Source organism: Ochotona curzoniae, unplaced genomic scaffold (genome assembly GCF_017591425.1).
Source record: "Ochotona curzoniae isolate NIBS_2020 unplaced genomic scaffold, NIBS_Ocur_1.0 contig_4516, whole genome shotgun sequence".
NCBI classification, from domain to species: domain Eukaryota; kingdom Metazoa; phylum Chordata; class Mammalia; order Lagomorpha; family Ochotonidae; genus Ochotona; species Ochotona curzoniae.
The window spans coordinates 2,789,924-2,817,500 of record NW_024466313.1 but is presented as its reverse complement, the minus strand read 5'-3'; the positions used below and the strand labels follow the sequence as shown (position 1 = coordinate 2,817,500).

The window sequence follows — 27,577 nt, the reverse complement described above, 5'->3', positions numbered from 1 at the left end:
CAGCACCACCCCACATGATCACCTCAGGCCCTGATGAAGTTCCAGGAAAAAACTCAGCGACTCGGCCAAGCCTGATGTGTCACTGCAGGGCTTGCTTCGGGCAGGTGTGGGCTTCCCTGCAGTAGGCCCATGGGGCAGCTTGGGGCAGGGGGTGTCGGGGCAGCTTGGGGCCCACGTACCTGGTCGAAGAGCTCGAAGAGCTTGGCGCTGGGCTGGTGGATGGTGCAGATGATGGAGCGGCCCCCCTGTGCCAGCCCTTTCATCAGGGAGACCACCTGGAAGCAGGAAGCGCTGTCCAGGCCGCTGCAAGCAAGTGGATACCGTGAGATGCTTTGGACCAGGCACAGCCCAGGGCCTGGAGATGTGGGGAGGCTGTGCCCCAGGAGGCAGGCTCTGTGGGAGGCTCTCAGCGGGGGCTGTGCTCTGAATGGAGGCACACACACGGCAGGGAGGGTGGGGGCTTCAGCACCATGGGGCTTGGCAGCAGCACCTCCCCAGGAAGCGCCAAGGGTTGGCACCACAGCCCTGTCCTGCAGGCCCTCTTGGGCTGGCTATGGGGGCCAGCTGGGGCCAGAGCCACACTTGCAGGTGTTTCACAGGACAAGTGTGGGACCTTTCACAGGGACACAGCGTCCCATGCTCCTTGCAGGCTCTTGTGGATGCCCCATAGGTGCCAGGGTGGCCTCTTCCTGCCGCATCCTCAGCTGCCCGGTTTTGCAATGGGGGCAAGGGGACTGGTGTGTGAGGACAGACCCGGAGCCACGCCTCCCATGGCAGTGCAGCCACACTGCAGGGACGGGGGCAGTGATGCCTCCAACGTTGAGGCTAGCACAGCAACCAGGGCTGGGCCTCCTGTTGGCCATGGGGGATTCCGAATGCAGGAGATGATCATGGCCCCGGGGTGCAGCTGGAGAGCCAGCCCGCCCTGAAGGCAGCTGCTCCTGGAGCTTGAATACACGTGGTGTTTCCAGGGGACACACAGCACTGGCCCAAGTGACCATGCCTTGTGGCAAGGAAGGGAGTCGGTGTCACAAGACAGGAAGGCACTGTGATGGATGGACCCCCAACTCACACCCCCACGATGAACCAGCAGCTGGGGGTCTCTGACTGCAGTGTGGGTACTAGGGTCACACTGGCCCTTGCCCAGGAGAGGGGAAGGGGGTGGCAGAGCCTGTCTCCTGCTGTGGCTGGGTAGGGTCCTGGGGCCAACCATGAAAGTCCACAAGTTCAGAAGATGCCTTCTCCTTGGCCGCCTGGTCAGACCCGCCTCCCGCAGCGTACCTGGTGGGCTCATCGAAGAACATGACGGGCGGGTTGTTGACCAGCTCCAGGGCGATGGCCAGGCGCTTGCGCTGGCCGCCCGACAGGCTCCCCGTGCGGGTGTTGGCGCAGGAGAGCAGGCCCAGGGCTGTCAGGATCTCCTTGACCTGGGGGTGGCAGCAAACACATCAGAAACTGCATGTCCGCCAGGGTGGACAGCCCTGCCGCACAGGGACCCCTCCCCACAGGCCGCCAGCTCAGGCCTGGGAGGAAGTGCCTCAGTCAGACCTGCGAGCAGGAGCTCCTGCCAGGGGCCCACGTGCTGTCCTGTGTCCCTCACAGAGACTGTGGCCAGTCACTAGCTGGTGAGCGGACGTGTTCACGAGCACACATGTGGATGGGTGATCAGTGTGTGACCAGGTGGCTAGCATAAAGCAGAAGCCACTGCGGTCACTACATGAGGCCACGATGCAATGTGCATGGCGTGACCTCAGCACAGTGACCATGTGACACCCATTGCTGCCACCACAGCTCCATGATGGGAATCACAGGTACAGCCCTCAGGTGCACAGCAGGCGCACGGAGTGACCACCCTCCGCAGCAGCAGAGCAGTCTCCCACCATCACTGCTGACTCTGAGGGGGCCACAGGCAGGGTAACAGTCTGTGGGCCCCGAGAAGAGCAGGTAGGAGCCTCCGTTCAGTGGCCACCCAACTCCCAGACCCCTGGAAGCTGACTGCACTCAGAACGAAACAGGTCTCCGCGCGGAGTCCCGCACAGCTCCCCTCTGCTCTGGGTCCCCACTCACTCGGCTTCTTCCTTTCAATCCCAGAACGCAAGGGCTCCACAGGAACCTCTTCATAGCAACAGGCCGGCATTCGGCTTCTCTTAGAAACCAGGCTCGTGGGAAGTGGGCGTGTGGCAAGGGACAAGGTGCCCCCTGGGACTCCTCTGGCCCTGGGATATCCCATATGCAGAGTCTGTTCAAGGCCCAGCTCCTCCACTTCTCAGTCAACATCCTGCTAGTGCCTGTCCCAGGAGGCAGTGGGGGATGGTCGCGTATTTAGAGCCCAGCACCGTGCACGCAGGAGCCCTGGAGTGAACTCCTGCCCTGGCTCGGGCCTGGCTCGGGCATCGCTGGCTCGGGCATCGTTGGCTCGGGCCTGGCTCGGGCATTGCTGGCTCAGGCATCGCTGGCTCGGGCCTGGCTCGGGCATTGCTGGCTCAGGCATCGTTGGCTCGGGCCTGGCTAGGGCATTGCTGGCTCAGGCATCGCTGGCTCGGGCCTGGCTCAGGCATCGCTGGCTCGGGCATCGCTGGCTCGGGCATCGCTGGCTCAGGCATCACTGGCTCGGGCCTGGCTCAGGCATCGCTGGCTCGGGCATCGCTGGCTCAGGCATCACTGGCTCGGGCCTGGCTCAGGCATTGCTGGCTCGAGCATCGCTGGCTCGGGCCTGGCTCGGGCATTGCTGGCTCAGGCATCGCTGGCTCGGGCCTGGCTCGGACCTGGCTCAGGCATCGTTGGCTCGGGCCTGGCTCAGGCATTGCTGGCACAGGTTTGTCGGGGCAGTGAGCAAGCAATGGGAGGCGTGCCTCTCTTTGTCTTTCAAACAAAGTGAAAATAAATAAAAATTGTAAAAATCAAAAGGGATCTCCTCTCTCAAAAATAAATTTACAGGCGAAAAATTGAACAAATCAGGGACAAGGCTCTTTTAAAGGCTGAGTGCTGACACCCAAGGGGCCAGACCGCTTCTTGAGCCTGCGGGGGTGTGGGGGTGGGCAGGTGGTTATTTTAAAACAATGACTAACCATCTTCATTGCTGGCAGTTAATGAAAACAATGTAACTTAAGTGTATCAGACACTCAGCAGGCACAGGGCACCACCCGCCATGAGGGCCCCACCCTCCAGACGCCTCTGAGCTGAGCCCGCCAGCTCCCTGCATCCGAGGGGGAACTCGCTGCTCTGGCCCCAGCGGCCTCTCTCCTGGGCTCTGGCTGCTGCAGGCCCACAGGGCACTGGAGGCAGTCCCCCCTGCCCACACAGAACAAGCAGCAGCCAGCAGGAGCTGCACTGCCAGGTGCCAGCACGCACTTCCCCACCCACACGGTCTGTCCTGCACGCGGCCCCGAGCACACTCACCATCTCCCTCCGTCCTTCATCCTTCTCCTGCAGCTTCAGGTGAGCCGACACCTGCGGGCACAAGGTGCAGAGTGTGAAGCAGGCCTGGTTGTCGCCGCTGCCACCCACCCCAGGGCCCTCGCATGGCCACTCAATAGGGTCTCAGTGCCTCTCCCTGGGTGCGATGGAGACAGGGTTGTGGCAGCACATTAAGTGAGCACGTGTGCATGTGTGTGTGTGTCTGTCTGTCTGCCTGCCATCTCAGCTGGATTTGTTCCTGGTCCCAGCAGCAGAGCAATGGGGGGCCCCAGGAATCAGAGCTGACCCTGCAGGCCATAGCCAGGGGTCCTGCAGCCACTGCCCGCATGGCCGTGGCCTGAGAGGGTCCAGCTGGGGCTCATGTGGCACTCCCAATGCCGCTTCTGGCTGAAATCCTGTCCCCAGCAGGGACTGAGGAAACAGACTGAGTACCGACGTAAGCCGGGGCCCCCACCTTCTCTGTAGGAGCAGCAGCCGTGCAGGGGACAAACCTCCCTGTGCAGAGTGGCAGAGGCTGGGGGAGGTAACGCAGTCACACAGCAGGGCAGAGCCCGGTAGCCACAGGTGTCCCCAGGTCTCCCCAAGGCCATGGGCAGCCGTGGGACCCTGGCTCATGGCTCAGCCTTCAGGGGCTCCGTTCCACATCTCCCCTCCTGCTGACTGCACAGAACCATGTCTGCACATAGCCTGGGACCTAGCAGGTGCTGGCTCATCACTGGCTCTGCCCACCTCCAAAACTGGCAGGCAGGTAGGAAGGATAAGGAGGCCCTTGGAGTTCCAACAAATTCACCCCCGCCCCATCATGAGCTGGGACGGGGCAAAAGACGCAGAGTGGCTCAGGGACCAAGGACAGCTGATAGGGAAGCCCCAGGCCCGTCGGAAAACAGGACTGTCACCATGGACATGACCCTCTGCATTGACTGGGTCAGTAAACTTTTGGGGGACTTGGCAGCCACTGTGCCAGATGAGCCTTGGAGTTGGTTTCCCAGCAGGAAGGTCCGGGGGTGGGGCCTGGGTGGAGGCGGGGCGGGGCCTGGGTGGAGGCAGGGCGGGGCCTGGGTGAAGGTGGGGCGGGGCCTGGGTGGAGGCGGGGCGGGGCCTGGGTGAAGGTGGGGTGGGGCGGGGCCTGGGTGGAGGCAGGGCGGGACCTGGGTGAAGGCGGGGCGTGGCCTGGGTGGAGGCGGGGCGGGGCCTGGGTGGAGGCCTGGGGCGGGGCCTGGGTGGAGGCCTGGGGCGGGGCAGGGCACTCACCATCATGGCCTCGTGCACCGTGAGGTGCGGCAGCAGCATGTCGTCCTGCATGATATAGCAGGACACCTTCCGGAAGCAGCGCAGGTCCCGGGGCGTGCCGTTGATGAGCACCGCCCCCTTCATGCCAGTCTCCCTGCAGGGACCCAGAGAGGGGGAGGGTGGGCCATCAGCCCCAGGCCTGCCAGGCGAAGGTCCCCCGCAACCCACGCGCCACAGACAAGACCAACCCAAAGCGACAGCCCCAGGATGGACACGCATGCACTGTAGCGAGGACTGTGCCTGCCTGGCTGGGCAGGGCTCTGGAAGACCAGCTTCTGGAACAATCCGTAAATAGCAACTCCCTCCCCCACTGCCCGCCAGGCCAGGACCAGGGACGAGGGGAGGGAGGACACTGGCAGGGCCGTCGGGCTCCTGGGGGACCCTGTGGCACAGTGAGTAAAGCTGCTGCCCGTGATACTAGCAGCCTATATGGGCACCGATTCAAGTGCCAGCTGCTCCACTTCTGATCCAGCTCCCTGCTAAGGCACCTAGGAGAGCAGTGGAGGATGGCCCGAGTGCTTAGAACCCCGCACCCATGTGGGAGACCCAGAGGGAGCTCCTGGCTTCAGCCTGGCCCAGTCCCGGCCACTGCAGCCATCCGGGGAGTGACCCAGTGGATGGAAGATCTCTCTGTCTCACCACTCTGTCTCGCCAGTTCTTTCAAATCAATAAATCTTTAAAAATAAATCCTAAACATTGAAGAGTCATTCAGAAGCTTCAGGCAAAGTTGTGCCCGTGGCTGGTCAGGAAATGATGGTTATGATGGTTCCCGCTTATCAGCAAGGACACGGCCCAAGAGAGCACTGGCCCCTAGGGACAGCAGCGGTTCCCTGCCTTTGAGAACTTCTGTGACACCACAGAGAGGTTCACTTCACACAGCTGCCGTCCTGAGACCTGCTCCATCCACAGGGAGACTCGGGTGCCTGCGCCCCGGCGGCTGAAGGCACAGGTGAGGGCGTTCGTGGAGGACAGGGCGGCTAGGGCGTGCTCACCTGTAGCCAGCCAGGATGTTCATGAGGGTGGACTTGCCGGCCCCCGAAGGCCCCATGATGGCCACCAGCTCTCCACTGTTGAACTTCCCTGAGATTCCCTTCAGAAGCGTCTTGTAGCCTGCAAAGCAAGCACAGGGCACATGGTCTCTGACTGGCACTGCCTGTGCCCGGTGTGGTCCACAGACGGTGGCAGCCCCTACCAGGCTCTCCAACGCCCCATGCCGGGGACAGCTTGGTGGCACAGGCGGTTGAGCCAGCATTGGCGATATGCGCATCCCCCATCAAGCACCGAGTCCAGGCCCGGCTGCTCTGCGTCTGACCCGGCTCCCCAGCGGGCAGCACATGATGGCTCACGCTCTGGGGGCTGTGCCGTCCACATGGGGAATAAGCCAGTGGGTGCAAGCTTCTCTCTCTATTGCTCTGATTTCAAGTGAATAAAAATAAACATTTTAAGAACCAAAACACACACGCTGCTACCTAGGTGAGAAACAGCCTCATGCCTGCTTTACACTGTGCTGGCTTCCCCGGCTTGCAATTGCCGGCAGCGACGGCCTTGGTTATCAGCCTGCGTGAGGCACTCTGCTTTCCCACACCCCACCCATCTTACAGCAGTACCCCACCTGACAGCCCCAAGCTCGGAGCTGCACCTGCCAGACTCCCTCCCGCACCCAGCACAACTCATGCCGAGCAAACTCAATCTCTCCCCGTCTTCTCATTCACAAATGACTTACTGACACTTCTTATATTTATACCAACCTGTGTTTGCATACAATTTCTTTGATAAATAATAGTTTTGTGATTAAACTATCGATACATTATTAATTCCTAAGTTAATTTACAGAGTTTACCATCACACACTCACATGCAGCTGCTTTGGGACTTCTGCCAAGTCTCATGGTGGGAAGACTGCCAGCCCAGACAATGCCACGCGGTTTGACTTCATGACACAAGGACAGGAGGGCTTGCCCCCTGCCATCCTCCTTCCTGGCACCAGGAGCCACCTTGAGGTGGCAGGGCACAGGAAGAAGCAAAAGCCACAGGCTGGCAGTCTGGGGCTTCTGACCCAGTACAGAGGCATGGGCAGCCTCTGCCAGGGCCAAGCAAAGGGCCAGGCACAGTGGGCAGCTACAAGCTGCCACAGCGGGACACCAGGCAAGGTAGGGATTGGACACAGGTGTCCCTCGGTGGACAGACTGGGGATGGCAGAGGGCTGCAAAAAGGGTATTGCAATTATACCGTGATGGCCACCCACACCAACGTGCCCACAGTCGGCCAGGAGAAGCCAGCCCTGCCTCAGGGTCAGGGAGGACCCCTTCCCACACCCAGGACAGTGTGACGCGTGGCTGAGCTGACACCAGGTTTCTGGCATTAGAGAAATGCAGCCCCAAGGAGGGGGATTCAGGCTGCCAGGACCCTGAGGCCCCCAACTTCCACAGTAAGCCTTTGCCAAGGTGTCACCTGTTCTGCCCCCTGAAGATGTCCACTCGTAGCTCAGACCCACTCAGGCCAGCCGGTCTCCACAGCCACGCATGTGTGCCCACCTGCAGAGCCACTGGCAGTGGAAACAGCTGGAGCAGAACCGGCATCTGGAGCCCCTGGGGTTCCTTCCCACAAGCCAGCCTCACCAACCCCCACCCTCAGCTGACTCCATGTGCAGCAAATCCACTGGAGCAGGTGCACAAGTTCGCAGGCCTGACCTGCCCACATGGGAAGACGACACCCTGCTCCTGAGGGGGAGGGAGGATAGCTGACAGCTTACCCAAGAAGCTGCCCAGGCCAGGCCAGTGGCCATCTCCGTGCACTCCCCCTCCCGGGACCACAGCCACACCCAGCACATCCTGAATTCCTGAATGCACAGGCGCAATAGAAGCTGCAGCCACAGAGTCCCCTGCAGTTCAAGGTCAGCTGGGGCTACCCTCCCCTCCAAAGGCTCTGGGAGGGTTGCTCCTGCCCCTTCTGGCTTCCGGCAGACCCAGGGCACTCCTGGCCTTGCAGCTGCACCCTTCCAGGCTGTGCCCTTGAGTGGCTCCTCCCCTGTGTCTGTGATTTTCCGATGCCACAGGACCCCAGCCGCGTGGCAGCAGGGCAACCTGCTCTGGCATGCCCTCAGGGTCCCCAAGTGCCTCCACAGTCACGCCATGTCCAAGTCAGCCATGTTCCGCCCAGGTCCTCTGCAGGGGACACACTCCTGCCCTCAGCTGGAATGTGAGATGCTGGAGTGTGAGATGCTGGAGTCGATGAGAGCACTCCTCGAGGCCGTGGCACAGCGCGTCCAGCATGCTGTACCCAGGGACTCCTGCATGCCCAGAAGATGAGCTGGATGGCACAGAGTCCCCCCTCACCAGCATGAGCACCTGTGAGCCAGCTCTGGTCCCGGGAGCTTCGCCAGGAGCCCCACCCCATCACCACCGCTAGAAAGTCCATCACGCGGGAGACTCTGGAAGAAGGGAGCCAGAGGCTTTCTCAGCTGTGAGCTAACAGGGGCCTGTCTGAGCTTCCCTGGGGAGCAGCGGATGATCTGCGGGGGAAGACTACGCCAAGAGGCCCAAGCGGTCCAGCACAGACCCTGGGCACCTGCCTCCATTGCAGAATGCCAGGAAAGCTTCTGCCCCAAGGCCAAAGATGGAATCCCTGCCTGCCTCAACAGCCTGTCCCAGGACCCCTACACCTATGGGTACGCCCAGGCTTCAGAGGCGGAGCCCTACACCTATGGGTGCGCCCAGGCTACAGAAAGGGGCCCCTTACACCCATGGATGTACCCAGACTGCAGGGAAGGCTCCCATATGCCTGCAGGTGTACCCATGCTGCAGCAAGGGCCCCCTTTAAACCTGTGGGTGCACCCAGGCTGCAGGGAGGGGCCCCCTACACCTGCAGCTGCACCCAGCTGGGTCTGCCTCTCCCACACTGACCTGGGTCCTGGTGCTCACACAGCTGAGAGCCTGGCATTCACCAGCTCTGCCAGGCCAGGCTGCACCACACCCCCCTGGCACTGCTCCCCACCCCAACCATCTTCACTTTCAGGTCAAGCACCGTGCAGACCCTCCCATCCCGCAGGGGGGCATCAATGCCGGAGTCAGCAAACATGAGCACCATCAGAAGGTGCTGGGATGCGGGCAGCACAGGGACAGCCCAGGTCACAGCAGGCATGGGCCACCCTCCTGTGATGGGGAAGGGGACAGGAGGGCCAGCTGGAGGGGTGGCTTAGTGATTCGGGGGAGGACAAGCCACATTCCAGTCACCACCCACATGCACTGTCTCCTGTGTAGCCAGTGGCATTCTCTAGCCTACACATAGCCTCACCCTGCTCCTGCAGGACCCCGGCAGTGCTGAGTGACAGGTTGCTAGCCACACCCCTTCCACGGGGCACCTGTCACCAGTCGGGATGGTGTTGGAAAGGACACGATGTGTCAAGCAGCTGGGCCCAGCAGGTGCGGCCTGCCCACACCTTGGACCCTACTGCAGGCACTCTGGGATGGCCCGGGGCTCCAGGGTCCTGCATGAACCCAGGGGTGTGTGTGAGGACAGCATAAGGCCATGAACCCGAGAGGCTTCACAGTGAGCTGAGCTTGTGGCTAGTGCTTTGTCAGAGGTTTCCTAGGATCGCAGCGAGGGACAAGAGCCCATGTGCCGACTCCTGTGTCACTGCACATTTTTATACCTGTATCTCATTAGGGCCAAGACTGCACACACTCATCGTGCACCGTGCATGGATCACGCCCATCGAGGGTTCGTCGTCGCAGCGCGAGGGCACCCCACGCCCACCGAGGGTGCGTCGTCGCAGTGCGAGGGCTCCCCGCGCCCACCGAGGGTGCGTCGTCGCAGCGCGAGGGCACCCCACGCTCATCGAGGGTGCGTCGGCGCAGCGCGAGGGCACCCCACGCCCACCGAGGGTACGTCGTCACAGAGCGAGGGCACCCCACGCCCACCGAGGGTACGTCGTCACAGAGCGAGGGCACCCCACGCCCACCAAGGGTGCGTCGGCGCAGCGCGAGGGCACCCCATGTGCTTGGCAGTTTCATACATGGCTGCCCCGCCCCCTGCCTCTCCATCATGTTGAGACAGTTTGGGGACCAACACTGGGACACCATGCTGTGACATGAGGAGGACCCAGCCGCCATGCTGGACCACAGCAACACAAACCAGGCCAGGAGACCTGTCCTATGCTGTCGCTGCGTAGGGGGAGCCCATGGAGCCAAGGAAGACCTTCCTACCGCGTTCTGCCCAGCGTCAAGTGCATGCTCACCAACGCCCCCAAGGCGCCTCGCTTTCCTCTGTGGTTCTGTAACATCCCACAGAGACACGAGCCACGGTCTGCGGACTCAGCTCTTCCTCCATGAGCCCGGGGACTGCAGCCACCTCTGTGCTGTTACAACAGCATCGTGGGAATGCCAAGCCCAGAGGAAAAGAAAGTGTCAAGAGCCTGAAAACTCAGACAGGTCTCCGTTGTGGGGTGCAGGGTCCAAGCACTTGGGCCATCCTCTGCTGCTCCCCTCTGCACATGAGAGCAGAGAGCTGGATTGAAAGTGGAGCAGCCAGGACTCGAACCAGTGTCCATATGGGATGGTGGTTCACAGGTGATGGTTTAACCCGCAGCACCACCACGCTCAAGTCTCAACAAGGAGGCTTGGGGCTCTTGCTGGAGCCTGGTCCTGGGACAGACGAAGGTCGAGGTCTGACTGCCCCTGCCGACTGCCTGTCCAGCCCAGGCCAATCCCGAGCTCCAGCCTGCCTGTCCACTCCAGGCCAACCCTGAGCTCCAGCCGCCACGTTGCATTTCTCTCCACAGCCTACAGAGGGCAGTGGCGGCCAAGCAGCTATGCCTGTGGGCTGGAACAGGTTACACCAATTAGCAGCCCAGATGATAGCGCCAGCCAGCGATTTAAACCCACATGGGGCTATTAAGCCACAGCTGTGTGGACTGGAGTCAACAGCAGCACCATCTGCACGCGCCCGCATCATGACACTGACGGCAGGACTCCCCCTCCAGAAGGACCCGTTCCCTCAACCACCACCCTGTGGGGATGCCCCTGGGAACCAGGAGAGTCCGCTCAGCTTCCTGAGGAGGGAAAGAGGGGCGGGGCCTCCCCAGACACTCAGTGCCCATCCTGAGCAGCCGCCTGCCCGTGTGCCACAGCCTGCGGGTTCACAAGCCCATGGGGAGCCCTAGGCTGGCTCCTCTGACTCCAGGGGAAGCCTGGGCTGCACTGGGGGAGCCTGTGGTGTTACAGCTTAAACCTCCCCTGGCAGTGCTGCCATCCCATAGGAGCACGGGTTCTAGTCCCAGCTGCTCCACTTCCCATCCAGCTCTTGCTTTTGGCAGGGGAAAGCAGGGGAAGATGGCCCACAGCCTCGGTCATCCACAGAGGAGACCCAGAGGCAGCTCCTGGCTTCAGACTGGCCCCACCCTAGTCCTAACAGCCACCTGGGCAGTGAACCAGCAGAGAGAGGATCTTTCTCTCTCTCTGTAACTCTTTCGAATATGTGTGGGGTGGGGGCACCGGAAGTCACACCCGCCCCGTGTGAGGGCATGTGACCTGCACAGCTATGGCTATGGCCGGCTGGTCACTCCTGGTGTAGACACCAGGAGGAGAAACCCAGGCTAGACCCTGAGACACCCCCAACTCCCCCCGGGGTAACCCCTCATTGTCCCACTGCTTCCTTGTTCATCTCCCTGTTCATGGTGAACACCGAGAACAGATGCCCTGACCCTGGCAGGGTTCATACGACCTTGAATTCAGAGCAACCAGGAGGAACCTGCGAGGTGTGTGGGGCCAGGCTTGGCCCTGCATCCACCTGTCGCTAGCAAGGATTCTGAATTCTCCAAGCCGCAGCCTTCCGTGGCAGCGTGACTGCCATAGCTGCTGGCAAGCAGCGCCTGCCCCGGGCCTCTGCAGCCCAGGACTGGCATGTGCAGGGTGCCCTGATCCCTGCAGACGGCGCTGTGCAGATGGCGCTGCTGTGAGCTCTCAGGGTCCCACATGCAGGAGTCCTGAGAGATGAAAGCCCAAGCCGAATTCCAAAGACAGGAATCCCGAAGGCTGGCCACCTGACTGTGGTGAACTGCTGCCTGTGGCCTGCTGCACAGTGGCCAGTGGGGCAGCAAGGGCAGAGCCCACAACCCTGGAGACAAAGTCAGATGGCAGGGGAAGGAAGGGGAGTTGGGGGGTTCTGTGGGCAGGTGCTGGGTCACCTCCCTGCTCTGAGCTCCACATCTTTACAGCTCTTGGACCTTAAGCAGAGCCTGGTCCCTGCTTCCCAGCTCCCCCCTCCCACTCTGGGGAAGAGCTCTGGGCGCATGCCTCGAACTCTCCCCCGCATTGCAAAAGCCCAAGATTTTGCAACAAACTTGCCTTTGGGATGATAACCACAGGGTCTACATCCTCTTATGAAACTAAGTTACTGGTGCAAGCACTAGCCGCTGGCACCGAACGCAAATGTGCCTGAGGACCAAAGCAGCCAGCGCTGTGCCCACAGGGCATCCCAGGCGCAGGGCATCCCAGGCGCAGGGCATCCCAGGCGCAGGGCATCCCAGGCGCAGGGCATCCCAGGCGCAGGGCATCCCAGGCGCAGGGCATCCCAGGCGCAGGGCTTCCTAAGTCCCAAGCAGCTTAGGAGATTACCCTCCCCGACTCACCGACGCCTGCCTCTTACAGGGAAGTGAAGCAACTCACCCGACTGCCCAGCTAGTAAGTGGCAGGTTTGAGCCCAGATCAGCGTTAACCTGGAGCCCACGTTGCCACCCAACACAGGGTCCTTCCTCCTCCTGTCCTGTTAAGAAGGGCTAGCCCTGAAGGGCCGTTAAGAAGGTTGCAGGATTTACACCAAATGAATGAACCTTCAAGAACATCACCCTGAACACACAGCTGCAGCCGTGCCCACCACGGGCTGCCCGGCAGAGCAGTGGGCACAGCATCTGTAACTTTCCATCATGAGTATCTAGCCAGGAGGCCCAATAAGATCTGACATGCTCTGGAAACAGCCTGCTCTAATCAAGCTGCTGGCTGAGCTCTGGAAGCTTGCACGCAGTCACTCACCTGTGGAGTGTCAGGGATGCACCCAGCAAGGAGCGAGCGTGGCACCTGCTTTGCACGTGTGAGCGTGCTAACTAGCACCTCAGAAACGGCAGGGCTGGCCCACTGCTAACCTGAGCCAGAAGGAAGACACCGGGGGAGGCCTCAGCAAACAAGTTTCCACTTAGGGCCCGGCACGATGGCCTAGTGGCTGGATCATTGCCTTGTGCACCCAGGATCCCATAGGGGTGCAGCCTTATGTCCTGGTTGCCCCACTTTCCATCCAGCTCCCTGCTTGTGGCCTGGGAAAGCAGTGGAGGACGGCCCAAAGCCTTGGGACCCTGCATCCATGTGGGAGACCAGGAAGAAGCTCCTGGATTCAGATCAGCTCACATCTGGCTACTGCAGCTGCTTGGGGGATGAACCAGCAGATGGAAAATCTTTCTCTGTCTCCTTCTCTCTGTAAATCTACCTTTCCAATAAAAAATAAATAAATCTTAAAAAAGGTTTCTGCTGAGAGCAGGGAGCTCTGGCCCCGAGGGTGAGGAATCCAGGTTCTGTGCAGAGCTTGTGCTGCCTGGGTGAGCTGGTGACCTGTTGCCAGCCCAGCCATGGCACTTGCATCCCTCCTGAGAGAATGCCTCTGCGGTTACTGTCCATGACATTTTAAATTACTGGGTCCAGCACTGTGGCATAGGAGGCTAAACCTCCTGCCTGTGCTGCCAGCAAACCTTACAGATACAAATTCTAGTCCCAACTGCTGCTCGGAGGGTGGACCAAGTGACTGGGACCCTGCACCCCTGCGGGAGACCCGGAGGAAGCTCCAGGCTCAGGACCGGTCCAGGTACCACACTGGTGCTGGCCTCCAAGGCAGCCCCCTCCCTGCTGTCACCCCCCAGAGCCCCAAGGTCACATGAGTGGCGTGATAAGAAGCACCCTCCCCGTCTCTGGACCAGATGGAAATTGGAGACAAGGCAAGGCTTGCCAGCCCAGGGCACATGGCTCCTTTACGCACAGGTGAAAGGCAGGCTGCCTGCTGTAATTAGTAGGAACCCAAGCACTGTGGGCACACTCCAGAGCCGCTGCTGTCAAACCCCGGGCTCGCGTAGCAATGAGGCGCCTGTGCTAGGAGCTAACAGACCCTTCCTGCTAGCTCCACGTGCTCCCACCTCCCTCTGCTCATCTTCAGGACCACCCAGAGGGTCCGACCTCCCTGGTCTTCCTGGACGCTCACCCAGCTGACCCCAGACAGGTCGGTGAGTGTGGACCAGGCAGCATCTCCAGGAAGGCCTTACAGATGTCCACTCAGGCGTCTAGAGCCACCCACGCAAGCGTACCAAGCCATAGCTCCTTGCCCAGCTCGCATCTAGGCAGGACCCCAGGAGGTGGAACAAAGCCGCTGGGGTCAGGGAGGTCTGGGCTGGGGTCTCCCGGAGGCTCACACGGAGCTGGACAGAGCATCCTGAGGCCACACCTTTGGGTTCACAGCCAGCCTCGTTCCAGCTGCTGGGCTGTCTGCCACCCATCCCTGGGCGGGGGAAGTGACTCAGGTCCGGGCGGCAGGGCAGGGTCACCTGGTGGCCCACTCCGGATGCCAGGGTAAGTCCGGCTCCAGACTCCAACGGGGGAAATTCCACCGGTCCCAGTCCGGTGGCAACCGGAGGGCCTGCGGCTGCCAGCCCCCTGCCCCGCTGCGTGGACCACCAGGTGTCATCGGAGTCACAAGCGGCCTGAAGGGGCCCGGGAGACCCGCCGTGTCCCCACCTGCATGGGGGCTGGGAGGACTTGGGCTACTTCCCCTCCCGGGAAACCTCCCGTTTAAGCCTCATTAGCAACACGGTCTTGTGACTGCTGCCGAGCGCCTCCATCCACCCAGTCTCCTGCTGACCAACTCCGGACGTCCACGGGTCGGCACGAGAGCGCGCCCCCGCTCCTTGTGCACCCCACCCCCACCGGCACCCCAGAGGCCACAGCATCCGGCCGGGGAAGCTGCCTCCGTGCAGCCGCCACAAACCCTGCGCTCCGTGCGCTTAGCAACAGCGCCCGGCGCAGCCAGCCAATGGCGCGCGCTCCGCGCCGCCCGCCAGGGTTACCCCGGAGCGTTGACCGCGAGTAACCCCGGCGCGGGCGGCACAGGCGGACTGCGCACGCGCCGCACCTGCACCTGCCCCGCCCGCACCTGCGCGCGTGCGCCGGGGCCTCCTGCGTGCATGCCCCCCACCTCCAGTCATTCGGAATTGAGAGAGCCCCCAAATCACGGAAATCCTGCAGCAGAATCCACCTCTGAGCAAAGGAGAGCAGAGTCAAAGGCTGCCACCGCGCCAGGCCGAGCCTCACCTTCCGGGGGCGGGCAGGTGACAGGTGATGGTGGGCCAGAATGAACTGGTCCCTTTAGGATAAAAGTTGGGGTGTGTGGCCGAGGGGCAGCAGGCAGGAACGCTCAGCACAGACCCTGGGCTGGTGGAATTGTTCTGAATCGGATGGGGGGAGTTCTTCAGGGCACCCCACCTGTCTCCAGGCCCGAGGTTTATAGCTCTGGGCAACAGAACGTGAACACAGCTCATCGCTGAGTTTAAGGGGGAAAAAATAAATAAAACACTTCAGGGAGAGCGGGAGGGAGGAGTCCCTGGGCTTCTAAATCTGTATGGTGAAATGTGAAATCTACTCACTTTATATAAATTCTTTAAAAAAAGAAAGTGGGGTAGAAAACACACACACACACACTTATTCCCCCAAAAAAGTGGGAGGGGAGAAAAGCAACTGAGAAATTAAAAAAAAAATTTTCACACCAAAAAAAAAAAAAAAACAAATGCATGTTGGTTTTTAGGACAGGCGAGTGGGAAGCGGAAGGCTGGGTCAGAACAAGGGACTTTCTGGAGCAAAGGGCAGTGACCGTGAGCATGTGACCCACATCCTGATCCTCCACCCTGTGCCACCCTTATCAGCTAACAAACAGAGGCTGGGCTTCCCGCACAGCCCGGTGCCCCTGCTCACCGTCCACTCCCAGAACGCCCCCACCTCCCAGCTACACACGCACACAGCAGGACCCCTGGTCTCCTGCTTTGTCCCCGCCACTTCCCCTTTCCCAGGCAGCCTCCAGCTTTGTTCAGCTCCCGCCCCTCCCACCCCAGGCCTGGCTGAGCTCATCTTTAAACCCAGATGCCTTACTCGGCAGGGCTGCAGAAAGCAGAAGTTGGTCAAGAATTGAACATTCCTGGAACTGCAACCTCGGGTCTCCAGACCGAAGCACCGTCTAACAATGAGAACTGTGCAAACATGATCTGGCTTCCCCCGACCTGGGGTGGGAGTGCGGGTAGTGTGTGGGATCCTGGCGGCTGTAAGTACTCAGGCAGGCTGACCCACCCGTGGTCAGTCAGGGCTGGCTCCATGGTGCAGCCAGCAGCCATTCAGCTTTGGGATGCAGTCACAGCCTCAAAGCCACCCTAGCATGTCACATAATGCCATTCACCCGTGGAGCCGACAGAGGTGGCTGACAGCATACAGCTGCCCAAGTGGGAAGTGGACTCCTGGCAGCCGACCAGACCGAGTCCCAGCGATTCCTTCACCGTCCTTGACTCTGAAAGCCCCAATTGCTTTTCTCACCATGCAAGCAAAACCCACAGCACCAGAGTCTCTCTCCATGAGGGCAAACCTCCCTCGTGCGTGGCGTTGGACGGCAAGCCCCCATGTGGGTGCCGGGTTGTCATTCCAGACATTCATCTGCCCCACGTGGCAGCCTTTGCCCCCTGGAGGAGCTCACCTGTTGATTCTCGCCCTGCCCTCTGAAAGCAGCAGGTGTTCGGTGACTGCAGACTCTTTTTTTGGCTGCCGGTATACAAACAAAAGGACCGGTGTCGTGTTCAGCAACGCTCCACCTCCACTTCTTTACCGGACTTACTGAATTTGGTTCTGGTTTCAGGGGAGGCCCCCTGAGTTGGGAATGTGGAGTTGCCAGGCAGGTGGGCACCTGCCATGATGGTGTCCCCGGAAAGCCCAGCACCTACTGTGTCTTGCCAAATTTTTCTCCCTGCAGTAGCAGCCGATGGCTGAGGAAGAGAACATGCTTGGGAATTCTCAAAGCACTTGCAGGCCTGAATCAGCTGCCGGGCAGAGGGGAGCTCGAGAGGAGAGCGCCCAAGTCCAGGGCCAATGACGCCGTGTCCATGGGCTGTGGAGCTGTACTTGGTCCCTTGGCATCTCATACTGCCGGGGACAGAGTGTGCTGGCTGGGGAAGTTCAGCCAGGGGACCCCGCAACGAGCAGCCCCCTTGGTTTCACAAGCTCATCTCCTGGAAGGCTGGGGTGACAGTCAACCTGTCCACATTGCTCCAAATCCTCTCCCGAGGCCTTGCAGGTGGAAGAGCAGAATTGTTCTAGAAGACCTTGACACTGCCGGAATACGCCACTTCCACCTCCCACCCCAGGCCCTGAGCAGTGTCCGCAGCTACCAAGCACTGAGAACCAAGGACTGGACCCAGTGTGGGAAGAGTGGAGCTGGCCAGGTCACCAAGCAGAGCCAGGACCAAGGGGTGCCTTCAGATCAACAGCCCTTCCGCACAAGCCCACTGGGAAATGAACTCCAGGGGCCAGAGCTGTGTCCTCTGCCCTGGAAGAGGTCCATGACATGGGTGTGTCCCTCACAGGCGTCCTGGCGCTGACCACGTGGAGCCCACCTTGTAGGAGGCCAAGGTCACTTTCCAGAGAGTCGCGCTCAGGGAGAGGAGCAGAGCCAGTGGGCGGGGCACGCCCGTCCCCTGACACGACAGTCTGTGTGACGGCACCAGCGCCCGGGACCCCTCCTCTTGGGCTCCCTTAGGACAGGGTCATTACCGCGCCAGAAGCCGGTGGCACACCCCTGGGGTGCACTGTTTTTCTCCCAAGAGCTGAAGCTGTCACAATTACGGTTCTCTGCCCGGAATCTATTACGAGGTCTGGTTTTCTCTCCCAAGGCCTCATTAGTCATATGCTGAGGAGTAACTGCAATTGAAAATGTAAGGTGTTTTGTTCACGGTCCGCCCTGTCCGAGCTCAGGAGGGTTAGGGGATGGCAGGACGGCACTTCCTTCTTGCAGATGCCACGGTTGATTCACCGGGCACTCTCTGCAGAGGGGAGAGTTCCTCAGAAGCCAGGAGTCTCCCAGACAAGCGAGTGGGGGCCTGGAGCCTGGCAGCGTTTGAGGTGCACATGGCCGTCTGTCCCTGGGGTGGCTATAGCTGGACAAACACTGGACTCAAGTTCAGAGTCACACGGAAGGCAGTCCGTGAGGACAGCCGGTGCAGAGTGCACCTGCAGGTACGCCCTTCAGCCAGGTGCCCCCGGCTGTGCTTCCAGCCTAGTGAGCAACCACGGCAGCACCTGCAGGTCCCCTGGGGGCACATGATCCTCCTTTGGGACATGGCTTCCCTGTTGGCACCGCAGCGGCCACAAGCGGCGAGCCCCCAGTCCTGTCCAACACCAGCTCAGGAGTACAATATCCCTTTTCTTTCTCTCCCATAAGCTTCACGCTGGAGGGAGGAGCCAACTGGATTTGGAATTGCAGAGAGGAGAAGGAAGAGGAGGGCTGGGAAGAACCAGGCAGGTGCATCCCACTCAGCTCTCATCCTGAGGAGCAGGCAGCCAACCAGGAAGTACGCCTTGCCCTCTGCCCCACCAGCTCCGACTCATGGGCAGGCTGACGAAGCCGCTGCCTGCTCCTCCCTGCCTGAAGCCACAGAGGGTACTATGGGGCAAGCGTCTGTGGGGCTGGCCGATTTTGAAAGTGCAGACGAGCGGTTTGGGCACTTGGAGAGGACAGGCAGGGGACATCTGCCTGTTGAGGTAAGCCCTGTGTGCCAACATGCAGGCCTGCCTTCTGCACTGGGTGCAGCCCGAGATATGGACGCAGCCTTCTCATGGCCATGCACCTCCACGTCACAGCCCATCCTGACCCTGCCAGACCTCTGAGGGTGCCAACGACAGGCAGGTAGTCCCAGAGCAATCCTGGCACACTTTATCAATAACAAGGACAAAACTTCACCAAGCTCCCCTGGGGCACCTTGCAGTGAAATCTTCCTTTGGGTTGGGTAGGTGAAGGCTGTAGCCCCAGGTTGGAATGCCACCAGGCGCTGAAGCATGGGCGCAAATCTGGGCTTGGCACAAAGTCTCCTGTTCACAAAACAGGCTGCCAGGTGCTGAGGGTGGCTCCAGTAGCCATGCCCCATGCTGGGACTTGAGGATGTGCAGCTCCATTCTCGGGGGATGTGAGCTCAGACACGAAGCCACCCCACAACCCACAGGGCCCCCAGCTCCCAGCACCAACTTCTTGGGGTCTTGCAATGGTACATGCCATCACGTGCATGCCACGTGAGCCAGCCAGCTAACAGGCTCTGCTCCAAGAGCGCAGCAGCCCGTGCAGAGAGAGATGGAAGGAGCCAGAACAGACAGGAGAGACCAGCAAGTCTCAGCTGATCTCCACCAGGGCTGGCTCGGTGTGGGGGGGGGGGGTCCTGCAGAACGAGAAGACCCCCGGCGGCAGCGGGTTCCTCCCGGATCCTCAAGCCACGTCTGATGCAACAGGTGCCTTGGTGATGTCCCCTCTGCCCCACGAGGACGTGGTCAAAGCCAAGGACAGGCACGTGAACCAACAAGAAACCCCCCAGGGCAGTGGAGCTGTCCACATAGAAGCTGGAGCAAGACAGGCAGAACACAGCACGGTGGTGGTTAGGCCCCTGAGCACCCACAGGTGGGGCAGGCCCTCCCCACACACCTGCACCTTTCCGAGGCCTCGCCCTGCCCTCTGGACGTGTCCACTGTGTGGCCCCCAGGTCACTGTAAGTAGCATGCACGGTTCTCGGAGCTGCCCCTCAAGGTCCCCGGCCACCTGTGAGCGCCTCACACTGGGAATGCAGCTCTGCACAGGTGAAAAACCGGCCTCGTTCCATCTCAAAAGACCTGCATCTGCCCTCCACACACACCACCACCAGGCAGCCTTCCTGGAATGCCTCACAGGGGTCCAACATCCTTCATCCCAAACTCTCCAACATGGGAAACTTTGTGAATGCCAGCATGATGTCACACGTGACATCAGGGGAAGCCAAAGCCAAAACACTGGTGTGCCAAAAGCACATCAAATCACCATCAGGCCGCAAACCCACGGGTCCACACCAGAAGGATTCGTGGCTGGACTCGGTCACAATGTCAACATTCCCCAGTGCAAAAACTTGGGCAGCGAATAAAGCCTTGGTTGGCAACACCAGCATCCCAGATAGGCACCGGTTCATGTCCCGGCTGCTCCACTTGCCATCCAGCTCCCTGCTTACAGAACGCATCAGGACAGCCCAAGGGCTTGGGACCTTACACCAAGTGAGAGACCCGGAAGAAACTCTTGGCTCCTGGGTTCAGATCAGCTCAGTTCCAGCCATTGTGGCCATTTGAGAAGTGGATGGGAAATCTCTGTCTCTTTCTCTCTCTAAATCTGCCCTTCCAATAAAAATCAATACATCTTGAGAGAAAGAAAGGAAGGAAGGAGGGAAGGAAGGAAGGAAGGAAGGAAGGAAGGAAGGAAGGAAGAAAGTCAGCTGAAATCCATCAAGGTAGTTGCAAGGTTTTGGGTGGCGTCAGAGAGTCGGCCTGCACTAGCATCCCGAGATGTCAGAGCCACAATGAACTCCAATGTCACCTAATCGCAGACGGGAAAAGCCACACAAGATGGCCGGAGCTGCGGCAGCGACAGCGGGAGAAGACCTCAGCTTCCTGACCTCCAGAGCCACAGGAACCACGGAGCCCCAAGGAGACCCTCTGGGGCCGTCCCCTCCCCTGTCCCAGCTGCTCTCCTACCTTTCCTCCTCCACCAGGGTCCCTCAGGGACCGAGTAGGACAGGTCCTTGAACTCGATGTTCACAGCCGCCCTGCGCGGCAGCGAGGAGAAGCGCTGGGCCTCCATGAGGTTGTTGTCCACTTTCTTCAGGTGCCCGTTCATGAGCTCCGTCTCCGCCGAGTCCATGCTGCCCGAGAACACGTCGTCCACGGAGACGCACACGGACTTGGGCTCAACCATGGCTGCCGAGTAACTGCTGGGGTTCTGCAAAGACAGATGGGGAGACCAGATGTGTGACACGCTGTCCAGGGGCGGGCAGGAGCAGACCTGTACCAGAGGGACGCACGTCACCTGGCACACCTGACCCCACATGGGTGCCTCGCACCAGAGGGACGCATGTCCATATGGGCACATGGCTCGTGGGAAGCACGCTGGGATGGTGCAGTCTCGGCAATGCTTTGCTTTGGGTAACTAGTGAGGGGCAATGGGCCGAGCGGCTCTGGAGACATGGTCAACAGCACAGGGGAGCAACAGGAACTCCCTTTGTGCTGAGAGTGGCCGCCTTCCCAGGGCAGGGAGGAGGGGCACAGTGGGGGGCCGTGGCTGTGACCACACGGACCTAGTCGTGCTTGGGGGTTCAGGAGCAGCCAGGCGTCACCTGCGGTCACAGCTTTGAACCCTGCTGGCCCCAGGTAGCCTGGGAAACGCCAGACTCCGCCTTGGGCGAGTGATGCTGAGCGACCTGGGGACCAGGCGACTCACTGGTACCCCGTGCCAAGTCCACACTTACCCACCCCCTGCACACAAGCCTGCAGCCTCTGGCACAACCTGCAGGCCCCAGTGGCGGCATGGTGTCCTGCTGGGGCAGCGGTGGGGAGTGACCCAGTCGCCCCCTCAACCTCCACCCTTCCAACCATGGTGAGTCCCACAGCCAGGGGACACTGCTGTCCTTGTCTGACATGGGGCCCGCCACCCCCACAGGCACCCACACACTGGGGCAGCTATGTCAGCCTCCCACTTGTGCCAAGTGAGGGTCCAGCTTCCTCTTGGGACTCCATGCTCCCCTAGTTGCCCCTCAACACTCCCTCATTGGACAAACTGAGCAGCAGACAGTAGGACAGACAGACACGACCTCTGGTCTTTCAGCAAGCTCAAATTCAAGATTACGGTCTGGCTGGGGCAGGGTTCGCCAACGCTTGGCAGGGCTCTGTTCATCTAGATCCAGTCCTTTGGGGAAAGGGGGAGAGGTTTGGGACCAGAAGTGCAGGATCAGGGCACCAGCATTGGAGGGCAGGTGGCTGGCAGGTGCACCTGACTCCAGGGAGACGAGGGAACATGCTAGCAGGACCCTGCTTGGTGACAACAGAGAGGGCCATGGGGTAACCCACAATGCCAAGGCCTCCTCCATCCAGGTGAGCGACTCCACACAATGGCAATTAGCACAGGGCTTATTAAACTCCAGCCTGGAGCGACAACACACCTGAGCAACAAGTTCAAACGGTTGGGCAAGGGGAGGGAAGAGACTCACTGACATACAGACCCATGCTGCCCGGCCCGGAGAGGGAGTGAAAGGCCACAGGGACCCCCCGCCCCCAATCCTGAGCCCTAAGTCTCTCACACCGCAGGCCTCTGGACCATCTGTGATGGGAAAACTCACAACAAAAGCCACCCCAGACAAAGCAGTCCCAGAAACACCCAGGCAAGAACCCCCTCTGCCCCCAGGGGTGGCCACACCTGCCACTCCCAAACAGAGCCCTCAGGTGAGCGGGGCCAGCCTGGAGGATGCCACCAGCGCCCCTTCCCTCCCTGCCCTGGCATTGCTATGCTGGCTGTCAGGTACCTCTCTCTCTCTCTCACTCACTCACTCAAACACACACACCACAGCACACAGCACATCCACGCCAGGGCTGATGGCTGAGGACTCCCACCTGGGCGGGGCTCAGGTCTGCTGTGTGTGCAGGAGCCTCCGACAGTGAGCCCCCAGGCCACTGTGGGATGCTGAGCCAGGTGGGAGACACCGTGGCCAGCCTTGTGCCTGCCTGACAAGGGACTTTCTGAGTCTTGTCACAGCGGCTGCCCAAAAGGAAATGATGGGACTGTTGCGCCCTCAACCAAGCAAGAAGGGCAACGCAGAGGCCCCACCACTGTCCAGCCCTCCACCCTGCCCGCCCTAGCTGGGGCCCCAGCGGCTGCCCTGGGTACTCTGCTCCTCCTCCAAGCCTGTACCTGCTGGACCTCAGGGCAGCAAGGCAACAGAAAGGCGCAGCCCAGGTCCTGGGGACCTCAAAGGTTCCCTCAGGACCTGGATGTTTCTTGTAATGCTTTACATTTTTCCTTGAAGCTTAGAGCAGGTGGAATTCCAGATGCCTCCCTTGTGCCTGCTTGTCCACCTTCAGATAACAGCAACACACCCAGGGAGATGCAGCTGCTGGTGTGTAAACAGTTCATGCTTCCTTAGGAAACCATGAGGCTTTTGGATGGGTGCTGTGGCACTGTAGGTTAAGCCTCCGCCTGCAGCACCAGCATGCTACAAGCATGCCTGTTCCTGTCTCAGGGCTCACGGCTCCTTGTTTTCGCCATAGGAAAACAGTGGAGAGTGGCCCAAGTCGTGTGCAGCCAGTGGGAGACCCAGAGAAGCCCCTGGCTTTGAACCAGCTCCGGCCGTTGTGGCTGTCTGGAGAGTGAACCAGCGGATGGAAGATCCCTCCCTCTTTTCTCTGAACTCTTTCAAATAATAATAATAAAAATGTAAAAAGTATAAAGTTTTCAGGGAAGAAGTGATTTTCCAACAATGTTCCCTGGAGAAAAAAAAAAAAAGGTTCCAGCATTTCCATGTGGGAAGAAAACATTTAAACTGTGGGAATCTACAAAACCGTAATGTGAAAAAAAAAAAAAAAAAAAACACCCTGGCATTTAAAAAAAAAAAACTGTCTCTTCAAAACAGTCTGACTCATTCCGGTCCCACATGGCCCAGCCACCTTTGCAGTGAGAACTGCACAAGTTACAAGCGGCTACAACTTTCTCGCCATCATCAATCATCCCAGCCTTCTGGTGTCACTCGGGGGGCCAGCAGGTAAGCGCGGAAGGAGGCCGGGCCAGGCACTCCCCCAAACATCCACCTAGGCCAGCCTTCCCCTTGGCGGGTCCGGCTTTTGCTTGGTTCCTTGCGTCCTCCAGGCCGCCAGCTCACAAGCCGGGAGGGAGTCCTCCCTGCTCCCCTCCCACCGCCTGGACCCGCGTGCGGCCCCATTCTATCGCTTTACACCAAACCATTATGTAATGAGCTGGCGAGGCTCCGCGCTTCTACAGTAACCTGTTTGGAATCATAGGATGCGGCTGTCGGAACGGAGCATGCGCGCAAACCCCGGCTTCCTTTTTTTTTTTTTTCTTGAGCTCAAGGCAAGAGGTAACTGTCGGTCAAATCGCACAGCGCCCTGCTGACTTCAAACCCAGGATGCTAAAAATGAAATCGAGGTGGGGGCGGGGGCCAGCCTCCGGGAAGCACCCGGCAGCCAGGGACAGAGGCAAACAAGCGGGTGCGGGGGAGGGGGGATACGCAGGACTTGGGACTGCTCCTCTGGGTGCCCCGAAATCCAAAACTCGGCCCCAAGCTCCGAGCTGCGTGCTCCGCGAGCCAAGCGCAGACGCCGAAGGCCGGCGGGGGCGAGGGGTCGGCGACGAATGGGGATGGGGTGCTGGTTTGTTCCCACCGGGGGTCCCCTCCAGCAAGGCGGAGGGGGTCCGCCCCGGCCGGACCACCGGGCGCTCACCGAGCCCGCTCCGGAGAAGCGGGATCGCCCCCTCCTCCCGGGTCGCCCCAACGCGGCGCGCGCACCAAGGCTGCCGGCAGGTGTCCCCTCGCTTCTGTCCATCCCCGCGGGCTCGGCCACCCGCCCCTGGCTAAGCCCGGCGAGGCTGCCCCCAATTCCGTCCCCCCACACCGGGAGGTCAGGCTCCGGCTTTCGGGGAGCAGCTCCTGCTGTGTGTCCCTCATTCCCCCGGCAGAAGTCCCCGCTCGAGGAGGGACACGACCCTCCTGGGGCCCAGGCTGCAGCCCCTGCCCAGCGCGCCCCTCCCAGCAAGCGGACGAGGTCAAGGCCATCTGTCCACTTTGTGGTGCTGCTCACCGCCCCCCAACTCCCGGACCCTCTACCTCTCACGCGCCAGGGGCATCCCCAGGCGCGCCAGGTAGCCGGGCCGGGACGCTTGGCGCCGGGCGCCTCTCGGAGGGCAGCCCCGGGTCGGCGCGCTGAGGACGCGCTCCGGGCAGCAGCGGGCGTCCGGGAGAGCGCGTGGGTCTCTGTGTGCGCGGCGAAGGATGCGAACACTCACCATGGCGGTGCCGACCGAGAAAGCGGCCATCAGACAGGCCATGCCCCGGGGGCGGCGGCGGGGACGCTGCGCTCTCGCTCGCTCCGGGCTGTGCCGCGGCGCCCGGCTCCGGCCGCGCTCGCCTCCCGGCCGCGCCCCGCCCCGCCCCGCGATTGGCCGCCGCCGAGGGCCGGGCCGCGGCAGGTGCGCGTGCTCTTGTTTTGCTGCGCTGGGGGCGGTCGGCCCCGCACGCGCGCTTCTTTCCCAGAGTGGCCAACCGAGGCTGACCAGAGCTCCACCAAGCCCCCGGGTCTTCCCCCGGGTCCTGAGCAAGCTCGCGGGGCGGGGGAAGATCCCCCAGTTCGGACCACCGCTGCCTCCCAGCCTGGAAGCTGCTGTTCCAGATCCGAGATGGATCAGAGAGGGATGCAGCCCCCCACTCCCACCCCGTTCTGAGCGGGACTACCCTTCTATGCCGTGGCAGGCGCGCATTCAGGCGTATGGGAAGTTGTGATCTGCAGGGCGCCCTCCAGGGCGCAGGCAGCAGAGGCGCGAGGTGAGGATGCCGAGGTCCCTAACACATCCAGGCCGCACTGGGCGCACGCAGATGGCTCCAGGGTTGGCGCAGGGCTGTGTCTTCCAAATTGTGTGCGGCTGCTCTGGGGCACCCGCACGGCCCGCCCCGGACCTGAGCATCAGGTGACCCCCTGCGCCGCTGCCCCAGCCTGTATTGCAGTAAATGCCGCTTCCTGATAACCATGGCAACAGGCATTCCTCAGGCCCAGCCCCGCAGGCTGGTCCTTCTGTTCTGGAGTTTGCATGTCCGGACTCAGACCTGGAATGTGTTTCTTCTCAACTCTGTACACCTGGGCCACCTGCCCACCAGCCTCAGGGGAGCCGGGCCTCTAGGAAAGAAGTGACAGGTGGGCTCCACACCCGCAGGTGGATGACAGCGCGTCCCAACAGGCAAAGCAGGTGTGCTCAAAGTTTAAGAGTCTCTCTGGTACAATAGACTGGGTTCCCCTGACATTTGTGGATCAGGAGGCCCCCAAACCCAGAGCTTTGAGATGAGGACTCGGATCCACCAAAACACATCCGAAGGCTGAATGCCTGTGGCATCCGGCCTGGGGCCTACCTCCTGCATCAGAGCAGAGGAGACATGGGGAGGGGGGTTCACGGAGGGAGGGAGCAAGTGCAACAGTCCCCATGGAGGGACCCAGGGGACCCGGGAAGATGGTGGACAGACCCCATGGAGGGACACAGGGGACCCGGGAGATGGTGGACAGACCCCATGGAGGGACACAGGGGACCCGGGAAGATGGTGGACAGACCCCATGGAGGGGCACAGAGGACCCAGGGGGATGGTGGACAGACCCCATGGAGGGATACAGGGGACCCGGGGAGATGGTGGACAGACCCCATGGAGGGACACAGGGGACCCAGGGGGATGGTGGACGGACCCCATGGAGGGACACAGGGGACCCGGAAGATGGTGGACAGACCCCATGGAGGGACACAGGGGACCCGGGAGATGGTGGACAGGCCCCATGGAGGGACACAGGGGACCCAGGGGGATGGAGCAGGTGGGACAGGCCCCATGGAGGGACACAGGGGACCCGGGAGATGGCGGACAGACCCCATGGAGGGACACAGGGGACCCAGGGGGATGGAGCAGGTGGGACAGGCCCCATGGAGGGACACAGGGGACCCGGGAGATGGTGGACAGACCCCATGGAGGGGCACAGAGGACCCAGGGGGATGGTGGACAGACCCCATGGGGGTTCCTGTGTGTGAACATTCCCCGTGGGACATGGGTAGTGACACTATGCCTGCCCCGGGCATCTCTCTTCTGCCCAGTGTCCACCCCCCTCACTTCCCACAGTATGCCCGGAACTTTCTTCACCTGGGGTAGACGTGCAAGTGGCCGACTTGCAGCCCCAGTGCAGGTCGGTAGAGCTGCGGACAGGTGGGTGAGTAGCAGAACAAAGGTGACACTGGGCTGCCAGGAGTGATGGGGCTGCGGGCAGCTTCAGGAAGCTGGCCCAGAGACATGCAGGGCAGTTGGCGGTGGCAATTCCCCTGCCAGAGCTGTCCATCCCCCTTCAGGTCCTGGGGATAATTCTCTCCCCTGTGGGAGATGCTAGGTGACAGGCACCTTCCACCTTGCAGGACCCAGAGCCAGTGTCCACCCTGCTCCTTTGTGTACCAGGACTCCAGGCTGTCAGTGGCAGGAAGCCAGTCACCAGACAGGTCAGCGACGCAGGGACCTAATGTGTGCCCTCAGCCCGAGTGGCACTCCTGGCTGTGTGCTCTGGGTGGCTCCGGGCCTGCTCCCGTAAGCCACTAAGGTTGACCCAGTGAGGTGAGGGGTGGGCTGCCTGCCCAGGAGGGGCCAGAAGGTTAACCCCACAGGAAACCTGGGAATGGCAAAGGTGCTGTCTCCGGAGCATGGGTGCAGCAGACAAGGAGGTGCACACCACACACGTGACCTGACGTGTAGGCCAGGGTGACAGCCCACACATCACCAGCTAGAGTCACGGCTCAGTGCCTGAGGGGTGGGCTTGGGGCGCCCAGGACATGGTGCGGTGTGTACACAGAAGGCCCCCCTCTCCGTCCCGTCCAGCTGGTGCAGTGAGGGAGCCCTGGGGATGGTCAGCGCACGGTCAGTGTGAGCCCTGCCGAGGTGGCTGGTCAGCCGGTCCAGGCTCTCCCTTATATTGGCACTTATATTTAGGAAAAGAAAATAGTTTAAAAAGATAACA

At 61.0% G+C, this 27,577-nt stretch overlaps 1 protein-coding gene across 2 annotated transcripts in view; it reads right to left on the bottom strand.

Annotated features, from left to right (window-relative positions):
• Positions 1 to 24,925, bottom strand: part of ABCG1 (ATP binding cassette subfamily G member 1) — a 36,237-nt gene extending 11,312 nt beyond the window's left edge. For both annotated transcript variants that reach the window (XM_040986654.1, XM_040986655.1), the window contains exons 1-7: positions 24,837 to 24,925; positions 20,525 to 20,768; positions 5,700 to 5,817; positions 4,669 to 4,801; positions 3,400 to 3,450; positions 1,282 to 1,427; positions 180 to 303 (exon numbers count right to left, since the gene is read on the bottom strand). In XM_040986654.1, coding sequence (XP_040842588.1) covers positions 180 to 303; positions 1,282 to 1,427; positions 3,400 to 3,450; positions 4,669 to 4,801; positions 5,700 to 5,817; positions 20,525 to 20,768; positions 24,837 to 24,878 — 858 coding nt within the window. In that variant the 5' untranslated portion in view covers positions 24,879 to 24,925. The remainder of the gene's footprint in view (positions 1 to 179; positions 304 to 1,281; positions 1,428 to 3,399; positions 3,451 to 4,668; positions 4,802 to 5,699; positions 5,818 to 20,524; positions 20,769 to 24,836) is intronic.
• Positions 24,926 to 27,577: the final 2,652 nt, after the last annotated feature.